The 19106-nt window shown below is 42.7% G+C and overlaps 2 protein-coding genes across 2 annotated transcripts in view; one reads left to right on the top strand and one right to left on the bottom strand.

Annotated features, from left to right (window-relative positions):
* Window positions 1-9203, top strand: part of LOC132387638 (transportin-3-like) — a 41107-nt gene extending 31904 nt beyond the window's left edge. The window contains exons 14-17 of the mRNA XM_059960021.1: window positions 1067-1234; window positions 4239-4351; window positions 5211-5299; window positions 6942-9203. Of these exons, the coding sequence (XP_059816004.1) occupies window positions 1067-1234; window positions 4239-4351; window positions 5211-5271 (342 nt within the window). The 3' untranslated portion in view covers window positions 5272-5299; window positions 6942-9203. The remainder of the gene's footprint in view (window positions 1-1066; window positions 1235-4238; window positions 4352-5210; window positions 5300-6941) is intronic.
* A 154-nt stretch (window positions 9204-9357) lies between these two features.
* LOC132387637 (ras-related and estrogen-regulated growth inhibitor-like) lies at window positions 9358-16934 on the bottom strand (the record flags this gene model as incomplete). The annotated part of the gene is made up of 3 exons (XM_059960020.1): window positions 9358-14753; window positions 15459-15532; window positions 16878-16934. Coding segments are annotated over 3 exons (611 nt in total), but the record flags the coding sequence as incomplete, so codon positions are not given.
* Between the last annotated feature and the right edge of the window lie 2172 nt (window positions 16935-19106).

Below are 19106 nucleotides of genomic sequence, written 5' to 3'. Positions count from 1 at the left end.
ACCTGTTGAGTTCCTCCAGCGTTTTGTGTATGTTGCTTTATTATGGTTATTTATTGAGTATGCCCACAGGAAAATGAATCACAGGGTTGTATATGGTGACATATGTACTTAGATAATAGATTTGCTTTGAGCTATTGAACTATGAAAGCAGTCTGCCGTCCTTTGGTTAAATCTAGCAGATGTGGGCATAAGCATTTACTGTGGCCTTACTGGAGATCCCACATGACCCGACCAGCTTTTGCCCCAAGGGCAACCCTAACACTGGCTGCAGTGGTAATTTATTTACGTTTGGAATTTTGTTCTATACAATTACTGGCTACCTTTGCCTTTACTTACAATAATAAACCTTTAGCTGTGAAATGCTAAGGGAGCATTCTCTAAGAAACTTTATAAATGTAGTGCGAAAATGTTGCATTTCACTGTATGTTTCTATGTACATGTGACAAATAAATCTGACTCTTCCTCTGGTTGCTCTACTTTGTGCAGAGCCAAGGCTTTTATAAGTTACTGTCGAGCAATGAAGCAAGACATTGACCTCTGTAAGCAATATCATGGCCTTAAGGTGCACACTGTCCCACATTATTTTTACAGATGTACAAAAATTTATTCACTCACAAAAACATACAATAATCAGTGGTGTACACAATTATTTACAGTTTAAAATTAAAATAAGATTGCTATATCTACAAAACAGTCAAGCCCTTGAAGGGCCCACCATTCTCAGAACTCCCCCACTGGGCCTGTAGAGACCGCATGCTCCATCTCCAGGGGCACCCGGGCTGAATGTAACCATGGAAAAGCAGCAGGCAGCCAACTCAGGCAGAGCCCAAGACTGCCCGCCACCTGGACCAGTAAATTACCTGCCTGGCCAGGCCCAGAAGTAGGCTGACCAGGAGAGCCCCCCTCCATACTGGATGACCATTGATCAGCAGTATGGGGCTGAAATGCAGTCAGAATTTGCGGAGCTCTGCTTGAGATGCCATAATACTGTGCTTGTAAATCAGGAGATCCTCAAAATGTGTTCAGTGTCCAAGTCAGATGACTAATTTCACCTGTTACTTTTCAGCATAAGGAAGACTTTGAGCTTCGAAAGACCCTGGTTCACGGATTCCTGGGGGAGAGTGGGGCATTGTTGGTTGCACAGCTTGTACAGGCCTGCTGCTTCTACCTTGTGCCGAGCATGCTTGGAAACGTGGCCGATGTTTTGTGGGAACTCCGCATTTTTGATCGGAAGGTGAGCTGGGAATGGAAGCTGGGTGATACCTTATTTCCTGACCTTGTCTGGTGATTTTTTTATTTTTGGATAAGTGTACTGCATATGCAACAATGGTAGCAATAGGTCATTTGGCATCTTGCTCCTTACCAGTAAGAATATGGCTGATTCTACACTTTTGCACCAGTTCCTAATGTCCTTTGCTTCTGTTTGTCAAAAGCCCCTTCCTTAGTATGGAATATAGTCATTGACTAAATTTGCACAGCCCTCAGGAACAAATCATTACAAATATTAATAACCCTATTTTAATTCATGGATGACTCATCCCTGGGGCTTTTCTCAATTTCTACTTTCTCTCAGGATAGTCTCCCTTGATTTCTACTGAAGGACATTACCTTCGGTCAAGGAATGAATTTAGCAAATCTACACTCAGTGGCCACTTTATTACATACCTCCTGTACCTAATAAAGTTGCCACTAAGTGTAGTGGCACTAACTCAGTGCAAAGGGCATGCTTCCCAAACAATGCAGAACAGAAGTCTGTGCACATAGAACATCAATTCCTTGCACTGAAGGCCAGTGTAGCATTGTCCCCTTTAATTCTACTTTTAAGTTTACTGCTTCTGTCACAGTAATCATCATACCAGAATACCATGTCAATATATACTTGTTCCATCCATTCTTCCAACTACTTAGTCTTCCTTTATAATCTCATTTTTTTCCGTATTCATTCTGACACTACATTCAGTTAACCTGTTTATATCCCATTGTAGACGTTTTTTCATCCTCGCTTTTTCAACATGCTTCATGTGGTTGTGCTATAGCGGGGCACCAGCTGGATCTGTGCTGCATTTCCTGATCTTAATAATGGTGTCCAGAACTGACCTTGGCGGGACTCCACCCAATCCCTGATCCAAACCTAATGCTCCCGTCTGTGTAAGTGAGTGAATGTAAGTAAAATAGTTGAATGTCCTGCTTTTTTTTTATTCATTCACTTTTTGGGATCTGGATGTCACTGGCATTTCGAGTGATTCAAGTTGGATATTTAAGAATCAACTAAATCAGAAGGGACAATTGTATCTATCCAAAGGCCAGATAAAGCTGATGGATTTACTTCTCTGAAGAACCTTACTGTACATTTTTTTCAGACTATTAGTTTTTTTTCCCTCCCTTTTCTGTTACCAGCGAACACCTACAAACATCTATCTGAGCACTCCCCATCACTATCACTCAGCTGACTCCATCTACCTGTCACTTCCCCTCCTCCTTACTGGTTCTACCTATAACCTAGCAGGCTGTATCTAATTTCTATATTCTGGCAATATTTCCTCTACACTCAGTATATCAATATACGGTGTCTAGGCCCAGAAAGGTCGACCATCCGGTGATGCTGCTCAATTTTGCTCAAGGTTCCAGTCTCTCCATTCTGATCTATATTGTTAGTGCAGGTTCCTAGGCTCAGTCTGATGACCCGATCACTGTTATTTGTGCTTTAATGTGGGTGGGGGCCACATGCAGCTAGTGGCCCACTATATGTCAGTATGAGCCATCTTTTTGATGTGGGTGGAGGGAAGTAAAAGGAGCACAAAAGAAGGATTAATCCAAGTGGTTTGTAGAGATCTTGGAGGAATGAATTTTACATTTGTGCGGAATGGGATAAGGCTTTTAAATCTATCCTGGCTCATTCCCCCTCTAATCTCCCGGAACCCTTGCAAAATTCACTGTTGAATGGCTCAGCTCCTCTTGATTCTTCTTCGCTGGAGGTGTGTGAAAGCAGTTCTAGCTGGTACACCTGAATACAGAGGCTGGCCTCTGAAAGGTAAAGGCAGTCTCACTGGAGGAAGAGGTGCAAATCATCCTTGGTTGCTGGTATACTGGGGTAATATACACATTAAACTATTAATGCAGAGGTATGAGTGTAAATCCCACCATGCTAACTGCAGAATCAAAGTACCTTGTAATTGTTTTAATAATTGGTTGTGAAACACTGGACTGTGCTTTTAAAAGCCCACCTAGCTCACTATCATCCTTCAGGAATGGAAATCTCTGTCACATCCAGACCATCAATTGCCCCGAGTCTAGTTTAGATAAGCAGCAAGTGAATGAATTTATTTATTTAAGTATTCAGTTACTGTTTGGATTTCTGACATCTACCATTCTGTCTCTGTCTAATGAAATTTTTTTTCATTGGAACCTTTAATGGAAATGTTCTGAAGTATTCTGTAAAATAAAATATTAAGTTCTTGCTTTTCCCCTGTTTTACCTATTGCCTTTTTTGATTTTGCACAAGGGAGTCATTTGGGGAAGTGAATCAGACTACAGTTTGCCTCTGGGACTGGGATTGAAATTGAGCACTCTACACTTGACACTCATTGTTCAGGAGTTGCATTTAAAAATGGGCCCACTGGCAGTGTTGACTTCTTTCTCCCAGATGATGTCACTTATGAGCTGAACTAGTTTCCAATGGTAGATGTCAGAAAACTTTGTTAAATCAACGTACTCAGTGTTGTGGAGCTGAGGTATGCCGATGAAGTTGAGATCCAGAGCAGCCACTCTCTCAATAGAGAAAGCAGACAGGCTCATGCGGGTCAAGAAGCTCTGGATACAAATGAAGCCACTTATTCTGTTGGAAAATGGTTGAGTCCTGCAAGAATTAACTGAAATCTTTTTAGGTGTAGTGTACTTAAGTGAGAACGTTACGAGTCTAATTTGCCTTGCTCTGCATCTCAAATCAGTCTGAATTCTGGATACTGTCATGAGTCTGCACTCAGCTAGATTACATCAGTAAGGTGAGATGAACAGGCAGTTAACAATTTGGGAATGTATATTTCGTGTCAGATGGACGTTCAGCAGCAACTTAATACTGCACACTTGCTAACTGCATCCTAGGAGTGTGTGCTAAAATATCCAGCCAGATAATGCTAAAACCCATGGCTAACATCTGAAATGCTATTTGTTCATGCCACTCCATGGTTATGCTTTTCTACCGACAATGTGGCTTGTCTGTTCTGTATTTTTGACATCAGACATTCTGTCGGTGGCTGGAAGATGCTCTCAAGAGTCTACCAAAGGAACTATCAGCCGGGGCTATCACAGCGACAGAAAAGCAAGTCACAGAGTTCCACAAACAGGTCATGTGGTAAGGCAAACGTTACACTTAGATATTCCTGTACCTCGTCACTTGATATACACACATTCATTTCATGTATATAAGCTAATCTTGTGTGTTTATATTTAATGTTTTTTTTATTGTGTTCCTTACAATTGTGTGTTTTGTATGCTGCATTGGATCCGGAGTAGTACTCATTTTGTTCTCTGTTATACTTGTATACTGAAGAATGACAATACCCAATCTGGAATCGTCTCAAGCTGGTTCTGCATTGGCTGATTTAGGAAAGAGCACGCATTTTCTGGTATCTTTCTGTCTAACTGACACGGATGACATTGTATACTGTCAGCGATGGAACTGCTGGTGTCTGGACAATTAGTCATTTGCTGATAAAATGTTCCTCGTTCTCACTCTGAGTTAAAATTTCAGATCTTTCATCATGGTATCTAGAATGTGAGACCACAGAAGCAAGCCAGCACAAACTTTATCTCACTCCATCAGTTTGCCCACTGAATTCCTCTGTTGCTTGGATTGAAAAGTCTTTGTACTTTGCCTCTACCTGTCTCTACGACATTTTGATGCCCTGATCGTGATCTGCCAGTTTGCTCTCTTTATTCCACATTTTGTCTATAATAATACCAGTCAGCAATCCCCAACATTCAGGATCTGTCTTGCCTTGCGCCTCCTGTTTGCTTGACACTTTCAAACAGTATCTTCAACTGGAGAATAACTGGCCATTTGGCCCTTTATTTTTGCTTCATTCTCCAGGTGTCAACCAACATAGCATTTGAAAGGCATTTCATTAGATCTAGGGGTGTTTTGTTCGGGTGGTTTTCAGCATTTTGAAATGTAAAACTTCTCATAATTTCCTTTTCCCTTTGCCTTGCAGTGCTGAAGATGCTGCAATGATAGGTTGGTCCTTAATGGAATTCTCTGGCTTCTACAGATAACGTCAGGACATAACCACAGACTTGCTACGTAAGTGAAAAATCAAGAAATTACAGGTGCTGAGAATCTGAAATAAAAACAGAAAATGCTGATGACATTCCACAGGGCAGCCGGCAACTGGAGGGAGAGGGTATGGTGTAGGGTCTCCAACCTGAAATACTAACTGGTTCTGCCTGGCCTAATGAGCACTTCTTTAGTTACTAAGGATACTTGTGTGAGTGCTTTTAAAGATTTCCTTGCAGAGAAGCCCTGTTATCACAAGGGTTTCTTCCTCTCCAGCCCTAAATCTCATTTTGAAGTGTTTTGTGCAATTTACAACACCAAAGAAACACTTAACAGGAATTTCTGCAGTCTATCATTCCTTAAGCAATCTTACTGTTTGGGCATGGCAACTGTGGCACTACTGTTTTGAAAGTGATCTTGACTGAACGCATGCCATAAAGACACAGAGGATTAGTGAGAGTGTGGAGTTGAATGGAATGCTCTTTTAAAAGCAGAAATTGTTGAAACAGAAGGTTGTTAACTCCCAAAACCTAAATGATCTACATTCCATTTGTATCTACATCCATTTGAAAGGGGTAGCTATGGAGATGGTGGATGCTCTGATTATCACCTCCATAAATTTTCTGCAATTCTATGCATAAATACTCTGCAATTATTCCTGCAACTTACCATAGCTGTGGTTGCATTGTTTGTACAAGAGGCAGTGCAGGGAGGGAACTACAGACCTAACATAAGACTCAAAAATCCTGCAATCTGCAATTTATTATCACTTTTGTACATGACATGAAACTTGGTGTTTTGTAGCGTCATTGCAGAGTAAGTATGTGGCATTACTATAAATCACAAAAAAAAAATCATGCAAAATTAAAAAAATACTCAGGTAGTATTCCAAAATCCAATGGAGACCACTCACAGAGTTGGATTTGCAATCCCAGGTCATCAGGGGTTCCCAGCTTAGGATCTATGGACCCCTAGTTGAATGGTATTGGTTCATGGCATTAAAAAAAAGGTTGGGATTGATGCTTTAACTACAGTAAATTCCCAGCTTCCTGTCTGACTATTGAGCAGTTAATGTCGGAGTACAAACACACTCACCTTGGGCTAGGTATGCTCCTTTAAGGTTATATATTGAAAGACTTCTGGTATAATCCAATATCCAGAAAGGATTTTGGCAGTGGCCCTGGAAGGAACCAGGGTGAAAGAACCTAACCTGGGTTGAGTAGTCTCAGCAGCAGCTTGGGTCATGTGCTACCTATCCCACAAAAAAATCCTCCAGGAGAGGAGTAAAGAAGAAAAAGGCATTGTAGTCACTAATAAACCCCATAAGTAATTGGGACAAACTTCTCTCTGTGTGCTAGTGGAAATGTGAAATTCGGTGCCACATGGGAAAATAGGGAAGTGCAGGCTGCTGGGTCATAACTGGAGTGCTAATACTAGATTGACCAAATCGAACATGGAACACTGCAGGTCATTCACCCCACGGTCTTTGTGTGTTCCTGTTACTGGCGAATGGAGGTACATGAATCATGTGCAGGCAGATTTAGTACCATGGTTGCAACAGACCCTGTACTGAGATGCTTCTTTGCAGTGCACTCTATAAGTTTGGGGGTGGAGGGAGAATGAAAGTTGGTGAAAAAGAACTAAATTGAACTTTTCTTTCAATCCCTAGATTTGTACGACATTCCTTTCCAGCTCCTAGACATCACGGCAGGTGCTCAGTAAATGCCTGGAAAGACAACAAGCTACCAGGGAGCAGGGGTCTTTTCCCACCGGAAGGGCTGGTCTTGCTGCTGGCATGGGGAGGGGGGGGAGGGTACACGTGAGGTTAGAGGGAGATGTGATCCAGCAACTGTGGCTTCAGCAGCAAGAGGGTGGGAGAAGCGGGGTCTTGTTTGTCGTACATCAGATTGATTGATCGGTTTTGTTCTAATGCACCTTGTTTTAATTTTGGCATCAGGAATGTGATTATCACTTCCAAAGCAGAGATGGACTCCCTCTTGTTGGTCTGCCCTTAGGACAGGCAGTTATTATGGAAACTGTTTAAAGCGTTAATTCCTGATACCTCTTGAGTCAATGTGGAACAAAGTGCAAATGTGTCATAACACTTGCTGACAAGCTGCATATGGAGTGTGGTGTCGAGCAAGGAGGATGTATTTTAAATATAAATACCATTTGTTTTATACCTAAAATGTGAATACTAGCACTAGTTTATCACCTTGAATTTGTTCAAGTTGACCATTTTGCACCAATATTAGTTTTGATTGGTAGCCAGCAAATCAATGATCATGACTGCCCTTTAATCAGAGATGTATCATCTGATTAAACTCCTGGCCCAGGGTGTGCACATCACTCACCAAACCCTGCCTAGCAAATAGAGCAAGGATAGATGTGACTGACTTTAGCTGCACTCCCTAGAGTCAGGAGGTCATGTGTTGGAACACACTCTTGGACATGAGACAGATGGTCCTGTATGGCAGAAGTACTGCACAGTTGAGGATTCATGAATTAGAAATTAAAATGGATCCCAATAGGAGACACTGTTCCACTGAAATGTAAGCATTTCTCATTTCAATTGCTACTTGTAGAATTTCAGTCTGCAAGGTAGCTAACTGCCGTTTCCCTGTATGAGTGATTAACTTGTTTTGATTTTAAAGATTGAGGCCTTTCTGCTGGTTGAACAACGGCAGCTTTGTTCCTCCTGTCCAGGTCCCGGTGAGATTGCTCCCTGTCTCACCGCAACCTTCACACTGCAAAAGTAGATATAGTTGGTGAGATTTCAGGGACACACACCAGTCTCATAGCTTATTTATAGGAAACTTGGTGCCCTCTTTCACTCTAATAATAATAATTTCCTGTATTACAAAAGAAAGTAATGTTCTTAATAGAATTATTACAATCTGTCAGGTCTACAGGACATGCAAAGGAATTGATTATGACATAGAGGCACCTAATAATTTTATATTTTTAAACATAAATCAAAGCCAGCTCTTATTCTCAGGTGATGGATGTTGAGGGAAAGCTAGGAGTGTGGGTGCATCAATCAGAATATGAGCCTTTGAGATCATGAGGGAACATGCACTGTTAGTGAGGTTACTCTTGAATGAGCACGGGGAAGTTTTTTTAAATGCATTAGTAATGCTTTTTGAAGACTGGAGTATTTTGAAGTTGTCAGGTCTGTCCCTATAATCTGGAACTCCTATAATATGCCAGTGGAGGATCTGCATAGCACTACTGTGGGCAATCAGCAGAATAAAGCATATGGTAAGCCCCAGACCTGCATTTGTTTGTAGATGTTCTTACGAAAACCAGGAAGTATAGCTCTTCCTGTTTGTTGGAAGACCTAAAGATACATAGCTATTAGCATCGACATTGAAGTGAGTAGTACCATGCCAGCAATACAGCAGCCAAAGCTGTGACATGGCACTGGTCTCCCATATACTGCCCATTGCAGCCACACCAAGTAATGGTTGTAACTTGAGAGCTAGGCCCCTTGCTCTTAGGGGAATGAGGTACCCTATCCTGTGCTTGTTTTGGGTGATGGATGTGGATGGGTAGTGCAGTGCACCAGAAGTTATAGAAACTTTGGCTAAGTTTGGATCTCCATGTCTAGATGCTATAGTACCTACCGGTAAGTGTACACAGTGGAAGTTATAGAGACCAGCCGGGTGTATGATGGCTCTCATAAATGGCACCTAATCTGTGAAGCTGGTGTCATGTTTTAAGAATTGTTTTTAATAACTGGCATAAATTTAAAACTATTTTTTTCAGTTTTACAGCAATTTAAAAAGTTAACAAATCAAAGGAATTGATTTTGGTGTACTGTTCTTTAATTTAAGTATATGTCATGCTGTCAGATTATGTGAATTGTTTTGTCAGACTTGTGCCAGTGTACAGAACTTTTTATATTAAACTTTGAAAATATGTCACTTGCTATGTTTGTATCCATGCCTTTTTAATCTTTAACACAATTTGTTTCTTACTGGCATGGGGGAGTGGAGATTCCCCTCTGCTCAGTGGGTAATTCTTATCGTTGGAAAGAGAACAGGACGCCTGTGTCTCAACTCCATTCTTCTCTTTGGGATGGAGGCTGACTTATTCACTGAGTTTTTAAGCTTCTGTCATGGCTGATGAGGCTAATGTGGGAACTATAGATTAGCTTTATTTGTTATATCTTTGAAACATACAGTAGTGAAATTCATCTACATCATACATGAACAGTTAGAGGATTACTGGGGACAGCCTGCAAGTGTCACCACGCTTCTGGTGCCAACAACATGTCCACTACTTACTAACCATGACCCCAACATTTTGGATATCTGGGAGGAAACTGGAGCACCCGGAGGAAACCCACACGGTCACGTGGAGAATGTACAGACTCCTTACAGACAGTGGTGGGAATTGAACCCTGATCACCAGTGCTGTAAAGCATTGTGATAACTGCTACAATACAATGTGCTCTTCAATACAATCCTGAATACTACTACCTCACTTCAAGTAATCGTGGGCCAGAAGCTCTCAGGAATCAATAGGGATGTTGGACTTCAAGTGGCCTTTGAACACATCCACTAACCTGTCCAACTGTTATTTTTGCTTTACGGAGCTCAGAATCTGTTTGAATCTTGGGCATGGTAACAATGTGTTTGGCCAATATAGGTATCTTAAAGCCTCATCAATTGGGATGTTGTTCTGGGAGAAGGTGTCTATCTCACAAAGCATTGAGTTTTCAAAATTGTCAGATTTTAAGAGTTGTTACACCAGCATCAATTGCTTTTCACCAAAAACTAAAAAATTTCTACCACTCTGTACTTGTTTTATATTTTATACCACTCCCACCTCTCTATTTCCTTAGTGCTAAGCAGAAATGTATTTTGCCCACTCCAACAGTTTCTTAATTTCTGGACAAATCAACACTTGACCCATACAACACCTGTGAGGGACGAAAAAGAATAGATGTTGTTTCAGGTCAAAACCCTGCATCAGTCACAAAACATCAATTCCTTTCCTCTCAGATGCTGCTCAACCCACTGAATTCCTGCACCTGTTGTGTATCAAACTTTAATCCAAATTCAAAGGATTTCCAAGCAAATGCTGAGAGCACTCGGCAAGTCTGGCAGTATCCTTAGAGAAATGTAAAGATACAAGCTTATTTTGTAATTTAATCTTTGGTGTTCAGGCAGCTTTCATTATTTTAATTGGATTTGAACCCTTTTGTAACTGGTTCTCCAATGCTATAATTAATTATGGCCCCTGATGGGATTGTGAGGCATGATTTTCCCCTTTAGAAAATCATGCTAACTTTGGCCTTTTTTTAATCATGTTCTTCCAAGTACCCTGAAACCTCATCCTTAACAACCAACTCTTAACATGAGGTCAGGCTAACTGGACTATAATTTATTTTCTTCTACCTACCTTCCTCGAAGAGTGGGGGGACATTTGTAATTTTCCAGTCATTCGGAATCATTCCAGAATCTAGTGATTCTTGAAAGATCATAATACCTCCACTATCTCCTCGGCTACCTCCTTCACAACCCTGGGGTATAGTCCACATGATTCAGGTCACTTGACTACCTTCACACTTTTCATTTTCCCCATACACCTTCTTAGTAATAGTAGCGACACTCACTTCCGGCATTCTGCTGGGGTATTCCACTGTGAAGACTGACACAAAATACTATTAAGTTCGATGTCATTGCTGTCTCTCCAGCATCTTTTACTCCTTGTATATTTGATAGACAGAAAAATCTTTGTAGGATGTACATTGTATACATTTCTGACATTAAATATACCTATTTATTGCTTTTCTTTATGGCTTCTTTAGTTGCCTTTTTTTTTAATTCCCACAACTCTTGCCCTCTCCCTTTAGAATGCTTAGCAAAGGTCTGCTAAGGGAACAGTTGTTAAGCAGAGGGGATCTGTATCCAGTACCAGTAAAGCCTGACTATAGAATTCTAGGAGATGAATCCAAACTGGTCCTTGCAACAAGAGCTACAGAGCACCAGATGTGTTTCTCAGAACATCAAGTGTAACCATATAACAATTACAGCACAGAAACAGGCCATCTCGGCTCTTCTAGTCCATGCCGACGCTTACACTCACCTAGTCCCACTGGCCTGTACTCAGCCCATAACCCTCCATTCCTTTCCTGTCCATATACCTATCCAATTTTACTTTAAATGACAATACCGAACCTGCCTCTACCACTTCTACTGGAAGCTCATTCCACACAGCTACCACTCTCTGAGTAAAGAAATTCCCCCTCGTGTTACCCTTAAACATTTGCCCCCTAACTCTCAAATCATATCCTCTTGTTTGAATCTCCCCTGCTCTCAATGGAAAAAGCTATCCACGTCAACTCGATCTATCCCCCTCATTATTTTAAACACCTCTATCAAGTCCCCCCTCAACCTTCTACACTCCAAAGAATAAAGACCTAAACTCCATCTGCCATCACACAGCCTACTCTTCTAACTGGCCTAAATCTCTCTGCAAACTTTGAAAACCTACTTCATTATTCACAACACCACCTACCTTAGTATCATTTACATACTTACTAATCCAATGTACCACCCCAGATCATTAATGTATATGACAAACAACATTGGACCCAGTACAGATCCCTGAGGCACACCACTAGTCACCGGCCTCCAACCTGACGAACAGTTATCCACCACTACTCTCTGGCATCTCCCATCTAGCCACTGTTGAATCCATTTTACTACTTCAATATTAATACCTAACGATTGAACCTTCCGTGCGGAACCATGTCAAAGGCCTTACTGAAGTCCATATAAACAACATCCACCACCCTACCCTCGTCAACTTTCCTTGGAACCTCTTCAAAAATTTCAATAAGATTTGTCAAACATGACCTTCCACGCACAAATCCATGCTGACTATTCCTAATCAGACCCTGTCTATCCAGATAATTATATATACCATCTCTAAGAATACTTTCCATTAATTTACCCACCACTGACATCAAACTGACAGGCCTATAATTGCTAGGTTTACTCTTAGAACCCTTTTTAAACAATGCAACCACATGAGCAATACGCCAATCGTCCGGCACCATCCCCGTTTCTAGTGACATTTGAAATATTTCTGTCAGAGCCCCTGCTTTATCCCGTCAGGATCCAGAGATTTATCCACTTATATATTTTTTTAAAAAGTGCCAATACTTACTCTTCTTTAATCATCATAGTTTCCATAACTTCTCTACTTGTTTCCCTTACCTTACACAATTCAATATCCTTCTCTTTAGTGTATATCAAAGAAGAGAAATTGTTCAAAATCTCCCCCCTCTCTTTCGGCTCCACACATAGCTGTCCACTCTGATTCTCTAAGGGACCAATTTTATCCCTCACTATCCTTTTGCTATTAATATAACTGTAGAAACCCTTCGGATTTATTTTCACCTTCCGTATCTTCTTTTAGCTTTTCTAATTTCTTTCTTAAGATTTTTTTTACATTCTTTATATTCCTCGAGCACCTCATTTACTCCATGCTGCCTATATTTATTATAGATCTCCCTCTTTTTCAGAACCAGGTTTCCAATATTCCTTGAAAACCATGGTGCTCTCAAACTTTTAACCTTTCCTTTCAACATAACAGGAACATTAAGATTCTGTACCCTCAAAATTTCACCTTTGAATGACCTCCATTTCTCTATTACATCCTTCCCATAAAACAAATTGTCCCAATCCACTCCTTCTAAGTCCTTTCACATCTCCTCAGAGTTGGCCTTTTCTCAATCAAAAATCTCAACCCTGGGGGTCCAGGCCTATCCTTCTCCATAATTATATTGAAACTAATGGTATTGTGATCACTGGACCCGAGGTGCTCCCCAACACATACCTCTGTCACCTGACCTATCTCATTCCCTAACAGGAGATCCAACACTGCTCATTCTCTAGACGGTACCTCTATGTATTAGTCTGGAGCCAATGCAGTGACAATAATGAGGCCATGCTTGAATAAGTCATGCACCCTCCCATTCAATAGTTTGTATGCATGATCTTACTGTGGCAACAAAGGTTTGGCTTTGCACGTTTTTATGCCTGAAGGCTTCATGGGAGCATTGCCACATCATGCCAGATAAAGGAGCAGGGATGGAGATGGTGGTTCTACTGGCTGCTGAAGATTAGGGAATAAAATTAGAAAATGCTGGAGATCAGAAGCCACAAAGTGTATTAGCCTTCATTAGTTGGGGGTTGAGATCAAGAGCCACAAGGTAATGCTGCAGCTCAGTGAAACCCTGGTTTGATCACACTTTGAATATTGTGTTCAGTTCTGGTCCCTCTCCCCCCCCCCCACCCCCTTTGAATGAAGTAGGGTGAGAGGTGACTTGATAAGAGTAAAGATGATAATGGGTGTAGATAGAGTGAATATCCAGATTTTTTTCCCCAGTGCAGAAATGGCTAATTTTAACTTTAAGGGGCATCATTTTAAGGTCACTTGGAAGTTAGAGGTGGGTTCTTTACACAGTATATGTGTGTGGAATGCACTGCCGGGGTGGTGGTAGAAGCAATTGCATTGGGGACATTTATGAATCTCTTAGACAGACATGGATAATAGAAAAATAGAGGGTTATGAGGGAGGAAAGGGTTAGATTACTTTTAAAGTTTAAAGGTCAGCACAACATTGTGAGCCAAAGGGCCTACTGAATACTGCACGTTACTGTGCTGTAATATTGAGAGTCGGGTAGCATTGAAGGCCTTCATCGGAACTGAAGATGATGATTTTGGTTTCCCAATATTCAGAATCTCTCAGCAGTGGGTCCTGATGAAGGGTCTCAGCCCGAAACAGACTGCTTTCCATAAACGCTGCCTGGTTGTCTGAGTCCCTCCAGCATTGCACCCATTAGCACAATCTCTCAGCTTGTCGGAATATAGAGTTACAGAAGTCTCTGGCAATATGGGGGGGTTGAAAGGGACAATACACAGCTGAGAAGTAGAACTGTTCTTGGAGCAGTGGGCTGTTGAAAATCGCAAAAGGAATGCAGTTAATCGGTTAAGAAATCCTTGACTGAACTCAGGCTGAAACTCCGCACGGACAGGCTTGTGGTGGCTGTTGAGTGGATTCTGGGGATTTTGTCCATCAGTTTAGAGGAGACCTTCCGTCGGAAGGCAGACAGGGCTCCAGTGCTGGCCACCTCCCGGTAAAGCAGGCTGAAGACAGCCACGGTTTCTTCATAACTGTCCCGGGCTGAGATCTCGAAGAATGGGCACTTGAGTGCCTGGGCAATGCTGCTGCCCTCTTCCGTGGTGACCATCCGGTCATACTGGAGGTCCTTCTTGTTGGCGACAATCACCACCGGGGGCAGTGCATCACCATGATGCCGCTTCAGGCCGGAGTGGATGTGACGGATCAAGAACCGAAGTCGGAGAATCTCGTCAAAGCTGCAACGGTCTGTCACCGAGTAGGCGATGATAAAGCCTTCCGCCCACTTGATCTTTTCCTCAATTAACATCGTGTCTTCTTCCTTCACAAAGAAAACATTGCTATTATTACTCTTTTTTAAAAAGTGATTCGATGGAGATAGAAGTGAATTTAAGAGCAGGTTAGTGTGTCACGTTCCTTATCGGAGTGGCGATTCTTTGAGTTAACTGCCAAAAAAATGCCGGTAGGAGTTCAGGATGTTCCAAGGATGGGGAAATGCAGGCTAATTTTGTTGAAGGTTCCTAAGTCTTAATTAGCTCAGGTCTGGAACATTTCCTCGAAAAGTAGTGGAAGCTGAGTCTGGATATTTCATAAAGCAGACGTTCATAATTTTGAGATGAAGTTTAGCTTATTGCATGCACGTCGAAAAATGCAACAAAATGCATGATCTGTACCAGGTCCATAAGGACTGTGTCACACGTTTCTGGTGCCAACATAGCTCACTACCCTAACCATGCATCTTTGGAATGTGGGAGGAATCTGGAGGAAACCAGGTGGTCATGGAGAGAATGTTTGTAAAAACTCCTTGCAGACAGCAGTGGGAACTGAACCCTGATCAGTGTTTGTTGGCTCTGTAATATCATGATGCTACCGTGCCACCCTCAAACAGTGGCAGGGGGGCAGGCCGAAAGATAATAATTAAATCAGCCATGATCTCACAGAGTGATAGAAAAGACTTGTGGGACCAAACTTGTTGGATGTCCTAACACAGGTATAAACGCTGGGCTTGTAGTCCACCTGGCATTACCTGTCCAGCGGTATCGAGAACTTCAAACTGCACACACTCTCCGTCCACTGAGAACACGTGTCTGTATATTGTTTCTGTAAACAAGGGAAAATAAAGATTTAGATATTGCACGAACAACCGTGGCTCTTCTGGTTTTAAAGATGAACTACTGATTCCCCACCACCTCCACACCACTCCCCCCACCCCACACACATTTGGATGGACCTCAGCACCAAATTCTCTCCCTGTATCAGTCCCTCCACTTTAAACTTCTCTGAGCTTCTTGGGCTCAGGGGCAGACACTCAAGAGGTGTGCTTTGAGATACTGGCTGATCTCCACCGCTCAGCCCTACTGCTCTTTAAAGGGGTCTACATTCTTCCCAAGACTGTGAGGAATCTCCCCCGGCTGCTCCCAGAGACCTCCTAGATATGTGAGCCGGTGAGACTGGAGTGCAAGGCCTACTGTTTGGGGTCTTCATTTCAGAGAGCTCAGGGTCTTCATCGGCGAGTCCTGGGGTTGAAGCCCGAAGTTGCGGATCAGAAGTCTGGAAATCTAGACCTGATGGCCAATACTTGGATCTGCACGTCTCTCCGATTCCACTCGGGAGATCAATGGCCCATTGTCTGTGAATCCGAGTCCGTTGGAGATTGGAGGTAGTGGCTTTCCTGGGGACAGAGCACTGTCAGTTTGCGGGTGGATGGGAGGGAGGACAGTAAAGGACTTGTTTTGCTGTTGATGTTTGTTTCTGTTTCTCTGTGAACATGGTGGGTGTGCTATGTTGACACTGGAATTTGTGTCCCCGCCATATCCTTAGTTTGTATTGGTTGTTAATGCAAATGAGACATTCATTGTATGTCTCAAAGTGCATGTGATACAGTACTGTGCAAAAGTCTTAGGTACACACACATGTTTAGCTAGTGTGCCCAAGACCTTTACTGTAAATAAATGGAGTGAATCTGAAAGACATGCAGGTTGGTGAGTTAACTGGCCATCTGCAGTGTAGGTGAGTGGTGAAGAAGTGGAGGGAATTCATGTGAATATGGCAAAATAAAACAAAATGGGATTAATACTGAACTAGTGTAAATGATTAGTTGGATGGTCTGCATGGAGAGTGCCTCAATGGGCCAGGTTCTGTGCTGTTTGCTCAGTGATTCTACTTTACATCAACACCACAAGTGTAAACTGTTAATTTCCTGCCTTGAACAGACTACCAGTCTATCCCTGAGAGGGTTCCAGTATGTAACTGGAGAATGAGATTACGGTATTTCATTGTTCACAAATGGCTCGGTTTTCACCGCCGTGTGTGAAGCCCTGCTGGGTTTTTATCACCTAGGTGTAGGTGAGATGTTAGGGAGGCACACAGTCACTCCCATGTTATAGACCAGAGCCTGTGCTCACTCATCCATTTGTGCCCCAGCTCACCGGGGACTCAAACTCACCCAAGGTCGGATCATACTCCCCAATGAACCTCTTTGTGATGAAGCGAACTGTGATGGCTGGAAGAGAAAAGGAGAGTTTGATCTCAAGCCAGAGTCTGTTTTAACCCAACCTGTGCCCTCTGGATCTGTAATGAACTGAAACGGACTTGACTAGCCCCTCGCCTCTTGGAAAGTTAATACCACGTTTTCAAGTTGCTCTCTGAATAGTCATTTTTCCATTAAATACTCTGTAAAGACATCTCTGCTGAACTCTACAATGAACTTACAAATGAAGAAGGACAGGAAACTTAGGACCCAACCACCAGGTCCAGGAACAGTTGTTACCCCTCAACCATCAGGCTCTCGAACCAAAGAGGATAACTTCACTTGCCCCATCATTGAAATGGTCACACAACCTATGGACTCACATCTAATGACTCTTCATCTCATATTCTTGATATTTATTGTTTATTACTTTTTTCTTTTCGTATTTGCACAGTTTGTTGGCTTTCGCACACTGGTTGCTTTGGCTGCGTTCTTTCATTGGTTCTGTTATTGGATTTATTGAGTATGCCAGCAAGAAAATAAATCTCAGGGTTGTATACGGTGACACATTTATATTGATAATAAATTTACTTCGAACTTTGAAATGAATGTCTTCCATTTAAGGTGCCTGGTTTGTCTTCCCCCATAGTAGAAATACTTTTACTTGACAACTCCATTAAATTAATGCACTGTTAAAAAATTTCTTCGAGTTGGTCCCCAAGTCTTGAGGAGCTGATTGACACTTGCAGCTTTGAACAAGCATTTTCCAAGTCTGGACCCAGCCAGATACATTTTGAACCGTCTTGCCTCTGAAGCACATTGTTTGCATTTGGATAAAGCCTTTGGCAGCTGTATCTGTGCAAGGGTGTGTATGTGCACACACCCATGAGCCTAACCAGCAAGAGCTGCCAAGCTATTCACCAAGGGGAAAGGGCAGTCTGTGCTGGGGGGGTGGAGAAGAGAACTGCAGAACGTCATGTGGTAACACCCCTCCTCAACCTACCCATGTGGACTAGGCTGCTACAAGCAACAATTCCTTAAAGACTTTCGGTGGTGAAGGTGTCTCCTGCCAAGGCTCTGTGACACCAGCCCCCACCCACACCCTCTGCCCTGACTCCATGACGCCAGCCCCACCCTCGCCACGACTCTGACACCACTCTCATTCCTCTGGTGCCTCGGTAAGACCGTTGCTGTAGTGGTTCAGTGGCTCTGCCCACTCTCTTGCCAGAGTTCAGCAACAGTGCCCCCACTCGTGGCTCAGTAACTCCACCCTCACTCCTGTCGTTTGCTTAATGACACCCCTCTCACTGCGGCCGTGGATCAGTCCCATGGCCCTCGACCCTGCAGAGGCTCAGTAACTCCACCCTCACTCCTGTCGTTTGCTTAATGACACCCTTCTCACTGCGGCCGTGGATCAGTCCCATGGCCCTCGACCCTGCAGAGGCTCAGTAACTCCACCCTCACTCCTGTCCATAAGACATAGGAACAGAATCAGGCCATTCAGCCCATCGAATCTGGACCACCATTCCATCATGGCTGATCCCAGATCCCATCCAAACCCCATACACCTGCCCTCTCACCATATCCCTTGATGCCCTGACCAATCAGGAATCTACCAACTTCTGCTTTGAATATACCCCTAGACTTGGCCTCCGCCGCAGTCTGTGGCAGGGCATTCCACAGATCCACTGTTCTTTGGCTATATATATTTTAAAAAATCCTTGGGTTGCCCCTCAGTTCTGAGGCTGTGCCCTCTAGTTCTGGATACCCCCACCATAGGAAACATCCCCCCCACACCCACCCTATTTAGTCCTTTCGACATTCTGTAGGTATCAATGAGTTCTCAATGCATTTTTCTAAATTCCAGTGAGTACAGGCCCAAAGCTGCCAAACGCTCCTCAAATGTTAACCCCTTCATTCCTGGAATCATCCTCATTAACCTCCTCTGGACTCTGTCCAATGACAATACATCCTTTCTGAGATAAGAGGCCCAAAACTGTTGACAATACTCCAAGTGCAGCCTGACTAGTGTCTTATAAAGCCTCAGCATTATCTCCTTGTTTTTCTATTCTTTTCTCTTTGAAATAAATGTCAACGTTGCATTTGCCTTTTTTACCAAGACTCAACCTGTGTATTAACCTTCCAGGAGTCTTGTACGAGGACTCCCAAGTCCCTTTTCAACCACTTTCAGAACTCTGGTGTGTA

Source organism: Hypanus sabinus, unplaced genomic scaffold (assembly GCF_030144855.1).
Source record: "Hypanus sabinus isolate sHypSab1 unplaced genomic scaffold, sHypSab1.hap1 scaffold_2053, whole genome shotgun sequence".
Taxonomy (NCBI): domain Eukaryota; kingdom Metazoa; phylum Chordata; class Chondrichthyes; order Myliobatiformes; family Dasyatidae; genus Hypanus; species Hypanus sabinus.
The sequence above is the reverse complement of the archived record's forward strand: the minus strand, read 5'-3'. Positions and strand labels throughout refer to the sequence as shown.